General features: G+C 45.1%; 1 protein-coding gene across 3 annotated transcripts in view; it reads left to right on the forward strand.

The window, feature by feature from the left end:
* Positions 1-8,281, forward strand: part of ANXA4 (annexin A4) — a 48,113-nt gene extending 39,832 nt beyond the window's left edge. For all 3 annotated transcript variants that reach the window (XM_088470824.1, XM_088470827.1, XM_088470826.1), the window contains exons 12-13: positions 7,823-7,945; positions 8,107-8,281. In XM_088470824.1, coding sequence (XP_088326950.1) covers positions 7,823-7,945; positions 8,107-8,166 — 183 coding nt within the window. In that variant the 3' untranslated portion in view covers positions 8,167-8,281. The remainder of the gene's footprint in view (positions 1-7,822; positions 7,946-8,106) is intronic.
* Positions 8,282-10,433: the final 2,152 nt, after the last annotated feature.

Genomic DNA, 10,433 nt, shown 5'->3' on the forward strand with positions numbered 1-10,433 from the left:
TCCCAGTTAGGCAGTGCACAGTGAGAGGGACCTACCTGTGGTCTGTGCAGTTTGACATAAGCGTACGTACATCTATATGGAGGTGTATCTTTGTGCACCTAGTATAAGGCAGATGAGTAGGGTGGGCACTTCGTAAGATGTATATCCACCAGCATGCAGTTTAGGAGCAACATTCTGCTGATTTACATCCAACTCTGCATCAGGCGCTGTATGTAGAGTAGATGATAACTACTGCTTACTCTAGGGCACCCAAATTACCTTTCTATTGTTAAATGGCATTTATGTAGTTGATTTAGAAAGAACTAGATGTTCAACTGCTGTGATTTGTTTGGCAATGAATAATTTTGCATTAAACAGTACCCAGAATGCCTGTCTCTAATGGTGCATACACACGGCCAGATTTAGCAGGACGATCTAAATGATAATGATATTGTTTATCGTTAATCATTTGTATTGTCCATTTTTTTTTAGCCCCTTCCAACCCCCAAACGACGCGCAGGCATGGATGGCTGATAACGACTATCGCCCATGCATGCAGTCCAACCTGGTCGATATCGACCAGGTTACTATAGGGATCCGCAATCGTTCAGTCGTTTGGGGGTGGATGCTGTGCTGGATGTTCGATAACAATCACCCAGCACATGCAGGACGATCAGACAACGATATCTTTATCGTTGTCTGATTTGACTGTTTATGCACCATAAATCCACTCCTGATTTGGATTTTTTATGCAATCCCAGACTGCACATGTGCAGAATGTGTCCTGCGTGATTGCTCACAGTCCCCCCTTAGCCCCAGCAAATTTGAAATGCTAGGCCATTTAGGGGACTGACGCCCTAATTCAGGACCGGACGCTCTGACGGAGCGCTCGCTCTGAATCAGGGCCGGGCTATTTTTTTTTTTTTAGAACGGCCTCCTGGCCGATCGCATAGCTGTGGGTGACTACCCACAGCTATAGCGAGCGCCCAGGAAGATGGTCGCGATGGTCAAGACCATTGCGACCATCAGGCTTGCGACGAGACCCTTGTGGTAGGGTCTCGTTGCCGCAAGTCCCAGAGAGATTTCGGCTCTAACAGAGCCGAAATCTCTCCCAGTGGGGCCGGCCCCAAACGGAGGCGTTCACATGGGAACACCTCCGTTGGGCAGCCACTCCCCCGGCCCGCCCACCAATGGGGGCGTGCTGTCACTCAACATCGACAGCACGCCCCCTTTGGTACGAGACCCGGAGCGACGGCTTGCCCGTCACTATCCGGGTCTCGCGCATACGCACGACGGAGCCGGCTCCGTCGTGCGCATGTGCTCTGGGCCACCATCGACCCGGTTGCGAGCGCTCAGCGCTTGCGATCGGGTCTGAATCAGGCCCTGAGACTGGACCCTTTCTACAAAACTGGGGGGGGGGAGGGGGAGGAAGAGAGTAGCTACTTCCGATGCTAACTTTCTATGTTCTACATTTTTTCAGCTAGCATACTTTGTTACTGGCTTTTTTTTTATTTTTTTTTTATAAATCTGCTGGACAAAGGCCGCTAACTTTTGAAGAGCTACTAAAGCCACTTGTGGTTGCTTTATATACGTAGATTATAACCTGTGTATTGGTTGACTAAATATTTAAATGTAATTATGGTTTCCATATGTTTGATATTCTGGCACGCTTATTCTTTGTTCTCTCCATTGAAAAAGACATTGGCTAGAAGGGCCGGGGTGCTTCTCTGTTTAGCATTACGTATTGTTAGGGCTTGTGTAAATGGCTTGCACTCCCTTAGCTAGCTGAAAAAAGATTTTGGATCCTACATGTGTTGTAATAATGTTGCAGCAAGCATAACTTGCAAAAAATGCTTTGTCTTAACTATGTGGCCTTGGATCCCAATGACTGCAGCTTCATTATTGCATAACACTTTTACTTATGTATTACGCTGATTGAAGAGTGTTTCTGAAGCTTAAAATCACTATACAGAAGTGCGTGTGTATCCTCCCTTTTACCTCTGTAAAAGATAACTGGGTTGCTAATTCCCTTACTGTATATTTTCCCACCCTTAACCTCCCGCTAAGTGGTATAGATCATTTTATCAGTTCAGTGCCTCCACCCAAGTATCAGTAGTCGGTATGGACCAACTTGGGAAAACCCAAATGCTAATAGCGATTAAGTAATGTGGTGTAGATAACACAATATATACCGTATACCCATATTCCTCATCACATACTGTCCTTCTTGGATTTGTGTGTTCTCCAATGACTCTCTCACCACTCCTCCCAGTAAGTAGACACCATCCCGTATAGTTTAGTCTTAACGCAATTTATACAGACATGATATTCATGCATATTATTGCATTACATAACTTATCACAAGCGGTTTGATACCTAGCAATACATAGAATTTATCTGAGCAATATTATAATACTACATCAGACTAATATACAGTATATGTATATATGGATCCATATACTAAAATTATGTAGAGACTGCAGCGTATCCGATAATATGAGGGTGCTCGTTTGTAATTATGAGTCCTGGTCCCTTTTATCTCTTAGTTATTTGCACTCTGAGCCATAAGCATAAAATTCCCGTTATACCTAGGGTATTATGCCCGTATCCTCCTTGGTATAAAAGAAGTTGGAGTCTGTATCTGCAGCAGCCGGCTAGTGTATGACTCCAGCTGTCGTTAGATACTTAAAGTCTATCTCCACTGAAAAAGCATCTTCCAGTAAGACAATGTGTTATGTCACACGGCTAGAAATGTCCGACAGTGGATGGATGAGCTTGACCAAGACTTCCAAGTAATTCCCCACTCTTGAACCCAATTGAGCATCTGTGGGACCACCTCGATCATTGTGTTCGCTCTATGGATACTCCACCACGCACTCTCCAGCAGCTGTGGGATGCGCTGCAGTCGACATGGCTCCAAATACCTGTGCCAACCTACCTGCACCTTTGAGTCACTCCCAGCCCGTCTAGCTGCTGTCCGTGCTGCGGTTACTCTGGCTATTAGCTGGTGGTCATAATAATGTGACTCAACTGTGTATGTCAGGAAGACAGTAATGTGACTGGCTGCTACAGTAGAGGATGAATATAGCCTCCAGATGATAAAGGGCTCTATTTACTACAATCCGCATACTGAATGCGGATTGTAGTGTGATATTACCGAGTGAATTCGCATTGCGAATTCAGGCAATATCACAGGGATTTTACTATAAATCCCTTGCAGGGACAGAGCTTGCGATAAAGCTCTGTCCCTGCGGATCCCATCCGCACTCTAGTTGCGGTATTTTCGGAAAAAATACCGCGACTAAGAGCCCGCGCATGCCCCGACCCACCGTCGCTACTACCCCCCACGACGCTAAGCCCCGCCCCCTGCGATCGCGGACCCCCCGCGACCCCCCCCCTCCCTTCATTACACTTACCTGCATCCTCCTGGCCTCCGGTGATCTTCTCCGGGCTTCCCGGTCAGGTGATCTCCCATACTGCACTGGGACCCGATCACCTGATGACCGGGCAGCAGTGCACTGTGGGAGACCAGCTGACCGGAGAGGAGCCATCACCGGAGGCCCGATCACCGGTCCCTGGATTCAGGTAAGTAAAAAAAAAAAATGTTTCCATTTTTTTTTCCACCAATCAGCTTGCGGTCTGTTTAGACCACATAGCTGATTACTGGTACCGGATCCCGCCTCTGCTCTCCCTGTTAGAGCAGAGTGGGAGCCCGGTAACCGGGGGAGACCCTGGATAACGCTACCTCCAGGTGGCGTTATTATCGCAGGGCTTCCCCCGGTATTTTTTTACAATTTATTTTTAGTAACTCTGGTCGGATCACATTTCCCATTACAATTATGGGAAATGCAATCTGCTTTACTAAAAATAAGTGATACTTAGGGGTTGGAGTAGAATTTTACTAATTCTACTCCAATTGCCCTGTAATAACTACAGGTGAAACTAAAATAATGTGAAAAGGGTGTGAAAACACCCTTTTTCACTTTATTTTAGTAAAAATAATGTTAATAAATAAAACCCATAGTCTAACTATAATGAAGTAGTGCCCACTGATTCTCAGTAAGTGAGCATGTAAATACTCCCCAACTCTCTCATTAGTGGAGCAACTATAACAGCATATGTGTAACCAATGTAAAAAAAAATATGGGGGTTTATATTATAATCCCCCTCTATTTGGATGAATTAACTTAGTAGGGAGTGCTGGTAGTCTGTCTTTTCCCCGTACCTGAGAGGCAGCTCCACTACTCATGACTACTGCTGTTCTTGTCCCCTGAGCAGCGCTGACCACCTCCATCACTCTACTGTGTCTCTGTGACCTCTCCCTGCTGCCTGACCACTACTGTGATGTTAGGTGCTGGTTGGATACATCTTACCCAACACCTCTGTCCATTGGACAGGGAGATTAGCTTTCAGCTATCACACTGCCTCCTTTAGCCTGTATGGCCCTTCAGCTGGTTGTTCCACCTACTGTCTGCTATCAGTCACTGCCGCTGTGCGATCTGCCACTGACAGCCTCCTGGCCACCAGACTGTCCACCATCGGCTGCCTTTCCAGCAGGGTGGGTGCCGGCTCCCATCATCTTCACAGCTCCTGTTGTGAAAGGCTCCCTCACTGGCTCAATCCCCCTGTGCCTGGCAGAACACTGGGAGGGTGAGCTTCCAAGGAAGGGGACTCCTAACTGTCAGCTGCTGCTGACAGTTGTTCTATACATCTCTCCAACCGGACCCTCTTTTCCTGACAGGAGCCAAATCACTCCTGGCCATATCGCTCCCCCCCTTCTTCTACCATGAATGTGTATCCCATACACTGGGGCATATTTTTACTCCATTTAGAGCACATAATAATGTGTACATACACAATGCATTACTCAAATATACATTTCATGCATTGCATACTTCTATATACATAGTTTTACCTCAAATATTTTACATTTATGAATATTGCATACATGTATGAGTACAGTACTTCTTTTAACCCATAACCAGCGTTACACGTGCCTCTCTTTACGCTTACTAGAATATAAACACAGCTTGTATACGGGCATATGTTTATGATAACGTCTTCAGTTGTTGATGGGGAAGACAACTTGATAGCTACAAGTGTGTCCTCATACACATAGCCTCAATAAACCCTACAACGTTAGAAGCACAATGCGACTAAGCCGCTCCAAGATGTGTAACAAATCGTCTTTTTCTTTAACTTTTGCGTCTTCTTTGCATCGCGGATTGAGTGCAACGCCACTCGGAGTGTGCTGCAGACACTGGGCTGCGACTTTAAGGGAACATAAATTAGTTTCAAACATGTACATAGTCACAAATGACGCACAACGAAACTTGGCGTGAGCAAAAGCTGCAGCCGTTGCATTTTACACAGATTATTTTATTTATTTATTACCAGTTATTTATATAGCGCACACATATTCCGCAGCGCTTTACAGAGAATATTCGGCCATTCACATCCGTCCCTGCCCCAGTGGAGCTTACAATCTATATTCCCTACCACATGCGCACATACACACATACACACACTAGGGGTAATTTTGTTAGGAGCCAATTAACCTACCAGTATATTTTTGGAGTGTGGGAGGAAACCGGAGTACCCGGGGGAAACCCACGCAAGCACAGGGAGAATATACAAACTCCACACAGTTAGGGCCGTAGTGGGTATCGAACCAACGACCTCAGTGCTGTGAGGCAGTAATGCTACCATTACACCGTCTGTGCTGCCCAATGTACATATGTCACACATCAAATTAATCAGTGCAATCTAACAAAGTCGTCTTGGCGCTTCCAGTTGTTTTAAGAGATGCTTGGAGCCGCCGAGATGCCCGGGACCTGACACGCCAAGAGAAACTTTGGCGTTACTGAAGCCACAGTGTATGATGACATATATGTACTTTAATTAGGGGACAAATGATGAGAATTGCTGGTACCACATTCATTGACTGAGAATGCACATTTTGTGGCTCCTTTTCCAATTATTTATATAAATGATTATTTGTAGCACCCATTACCCATTAGTTTGTTAGCATTGCACATTACGTTTAGGAACACACTGCACATGTGGAGAGACCTGCGAGGGTTTGGATGGTGATGTTTGCAATTTCCTGTACATAGGGAGAAAAGGTAAAAATAGATTAGTAGAAATACATTCTCCGGTTCTGTGTCACTCTGCTGACTTCCCGGGAGGGAGGGATGGAGAGCCTGCCTGGCACACTGTCCTGGTAATGCCCTGATATTTTTCTCACTCACTGAAGGATTTGCTCTTTTAAGCTCCATTGGAGCCGAACCACATGTGACAAATGAGTAGAGAAGTGACAGCTCTGCCTGGCATTCATTACAGGTCTTCTGTCTGTTCTGGGCAGGGGAGAGAGCTAAAGAGAGCTGGGAGACAGACATAAGGAAAATGATGTAGAGTGAATGAGAGCGCGGAAATCTGGAGGACGATATGAAGCAGTGTAGCCAGAGCGTTCGTGTGTCTCGTTTTTCTCATGTCATTTTATTGGGAAATATTGAAACATTTTTACTTTTAAACCCTTTATTATTTAGCAAAAAATAAGCCATAAGACCAATATGAACCTGTATTTCACTGCATCGCTCAATAAACCTCCAGACACGTTTTTAATTGCAGCTATGAGTTTTATTTTTTAGTTTTAATTCCTTTACTTTAATGCAGTCTTCCAAAGATGTTGCATATAAATCGCCTTGCCACCTGAGTGGGGGATGGAAAGCAGACGTCTAATATTCATGCTACTGATAGACTTAACCACTTATCAGTAGGAACATATTAGTATTAAGTATTGCATGGACCATGCAGAGTTCCTGCACAGCTGTCAGAAAGGGATGTGCTTCAATAATAAATCTTTCCATCAGTGACTAACGTGGCTACCTGCGCAGAGGAGTGGATGAGGGCATGGTGGGTGTGTGTAGTTGAGAATAAACCGCTTTGTTTGTTTTAATGTATATAGTTCAGCTATGTGAAACAGGCTATGATTATGCTAATGTCAAATACTGACTTTATTTGTTTTTTATGAACAAACACACACCAACTTTTTTTTTAACTGGATGCACCATGTAAATGATGCTAAAACCCACAGGGGGACATGTATAATAACGGGTGTAGTCAGAATCCCGGTGTGCGGGATGCCGACTGTCTAAATACCGGCGCCAAAATTCCGACAGGTCGGGATCCCGGCACCAGTATCCTGACCGCCGGCATCCCGAAGGTAGTATCTGGGTGTTAGAGGGAGGTTAGGGTTAGGCACTAGGGGGAGGGTTATGGTTAGGCATCGGGGAAGGGGTGTTAGATTTATGGTGCTGGGAGAGGGGAGTTGGGATTAGGCACTGGGGATGGGGTGTTAGGCTTAGGGGTCGGGGAGGTTAGGCTTAGGCACTAGGTGGGGAGGTTAGGGTTAGGCATCGGGGAGGGTTAGGGTAGGGGTTAGAAAAACACTTACCTGTCTTCCCTATGGGTGTCGGGATTCTGGCTGTCAGCAGCACTTACATAGGCAGCAGGTTTGAGAACTGCCCTTTAATAACTTCTTTCAGACCTCATTGTTCCCTTATTTTTATACAACAAGAGTAATCATGCAGGCTATTTTTGTTTTTGTTTTTTTTTAAATTTGGTATGTTTTATTATATTGGCCTTTATAGAACGAGACCTATTTTGTCATACTGAGCAGTGGGTTTGTTTTAAAATGGTCTTTGATATTTCCTTTGTGGTTGCATGTGTTAAGGTTGGATATCTTGGCTTACTAGGGCCTGATTTGTGACTGAGTATACAGTGCTCAAGAGACCTTTACAGCTTGGTGGTTGATCATACTTGTGTTCTTTGTTTGACACAGGGCCTAGGTACAGAAGACAATACGCTGATCAGAGTGATGGTTTCTCGTTGTGAAATTGACATGCTGGAAATCCGCTCTGAGTTCAAGAAGATGTATGGAAAGTCCCTGCACTCCTTCATCAAGGTGAGACCTGCAGCCTCATTCCCTGCGTCTGTGCTGGAGTCCACTGCAAGCTGCTCATGTAATTTAGAACTGGCCATAGGTGTAAAGGGCAGGGTCTCTCTAAAAGAACATAGGGGAAAAACACAAATATAATGCTCCTGATCTTTTGCTTTGTATTCCAGGGGGACACTTCCGGAGATTACAGGAAGCTGCTCTTGAAACTGTGCGGTGGGGAGGACTGAATGAGTTTCTTGCACTGAATATATTCTGCAAGCCCAGGAAACCTGTTTATGTACATCTCATGTATTGCCTCTTATCCTGTAATCAGTATAAATAAATGGTTATCTCTTTTGTGGATTTGATTAGTATGTGTATGAATGTATACCGTCCCATGCTTGATTGGCAGTCTTTAAAAGGGATGCAATGCAGACGACCACCCATCTTCCTTTCATAAATCTATTGCACAGTATAAAAATGCATTATTTGGGGTCTATGTACTAAGCCTTGGAGAATGATAAAGTACCAGCCAATAAGATCCTGTAACTTTTCAAACATCCTGTAAAGTGACAGTTAGTTAGAAGCTGATTGGTTGATATTTTATCTCACTCCACTTTATCACTATCCAAGGCTTAGTACTACCCCAGAGAGAGAGAGAAAGTGGACGGAGATAAAGTACCAACCAATCGGATCCTAAGAGTCACTTTACAGGCTGTGTGTTTGAAAAATTACAGTTAGGAGTTGTTTGGTTGGTACTGATCTCTGTTCACTAGTACATAGACCCCTTTTCTCTGTAAAGTATAATTTCTGCTTGTTACATCTGAAATTTTAAAATGAAAATCTATTCAGATATTTTTTACAAGTCTTTGCCATTAATGATGGACTAGCATGGCGGGTGATCAAACCTAGCAATAGCTCAAACATTTAACGCAGAGAGGCTGCAAGTGATCATGATCTTCAAGGGAAAACTAAAGGCAACAATTACATAAGAATGACGACACTTTACTGGGTACACGTTTATTTTTACCCAGCCGACCTGTCGTGCAACGGGACCCGGCGGGGGTCCCAGCATCAGCAAGTGCATACACACTTGCCGATGTTGTACTCATTCTGCAGCATGGCCCTCGCTGATGGTGCAAGTCCGATGGATGATGTTGCTGACAATGCACGGGATCGCACATCGTCTGTGACAAATGTTGTAGGCATCGTCCAGTATGTACAGACTATCGCCTGCATATCGTCTAGTGTGTACCCAGCATAAGACCAACGTGTTTTGCCCAATTTAAGCTTTTGTATATGTTTGTAGCCTTCTGCTGAAGTTAGACATTTCATGAAAAAGCTAGCCAGTTCAAGAATTGTCTAATTACAGCATAAAGCTACTGTCTGTTGTCTAATACCCCATACTGATACAGCACTAGTGGTTCTGAGACGATACCCAGCTAGGTGGAGATCTCCTCATCCTTTGTTTCAGGCTCACGTACATACAGTACATATCTTTTGATTAGCAAGGATGATTTCAGTCCTGCATAACTGCCCCTTTTCTTTCTTTTCAGACAGGGCAGATCTTGTAAAATAACATTTTAGGGATGAGCGAGCCCCCACCAAGATTGGGATGGAGGTGTCCTGCTAGAGCAGCGGTTTTCAACCGGTGTGCCGTGGCACACTAGTGTGCCGTGGCCGGTTGTGAAGTGTGCCGCGGGGCTGTCAGAGCCACCGGGCACATTTTACTGTACTTCAGCATCCCGGGCCACTGAGCTCCTCTGGGAGACTCAGACGCGACCGGGTAGTGACCTACAAAGATGCGGCGGCGTGACATCACAGGTCACGCACGCCGCGTTGTCCACTGCCCTCCAGCCCGCTCTGCCAGCCAACGCCCTGCGCCAATCAGCCAGCCTGCGCTCTGTCCTGCTGCAGTGTGAGTGACAAGGGGGGAAGAAATGTGGGTTTTTTGGGGACCAGACATTTTTTTCTTCTTCGTGGTTACCAGCCATAGTATTTTTTCGTGGGAACCAGTCATGTCATTTTTTTTTGTGAGAACCAGCCATATGTTATCCAGCCATATATTTGCCTATTTAGTGGGGAACAATGTGTTTTGTTTTTTGTTTCTGTGGGGCCAGCCATAGGTTTCTTTTTCTGTGGGGAGCAATTCTGTGGGGCGCAATGTGGTATGGTTGTTTTTTTTGTGGGGAGCAATGTGTTTTTTTTTTTCTGTTAGGCCAGCCAATGGGATTGTTTTATTCTTGTGGGGGCCAATGTAGTGTGTTTTTTATTCTTGTGGGGGCCAATGTAGTGTGTTTTGTTCCTGTGGGAACTAATGTAGTGTGTTTTTTCATAGTCCGCGCACACCACATCACCGGATAGTGTGCCTTGGCAATTTTAAAATCTTGTGTAGTGTGCCGTGAGTTAAAAAAGGTTGAAAATCACTGTGCTAGAGGGAGACTTTTCCAAACCCTGGGACTTCTTTAACAGCCCTAAACCTTGCCAAGAGGAAATGTGGGGAGAGAAGTTAGAC

This window comes from Taudactylus pleione, unplaced genomic scaffold, assembly GCF_031769625.1.
Source record: "Taudactylus pleione unplaced genomic scaffold, aTauple2 ptg000105l, whole genome shotgun sequence".
Lineage (NCBI taxonomy): Eukaryota > Metazoa > Chordata > Amphibia > Anura > Myobatrachidae > Taudactylus > Taudactylus pleione.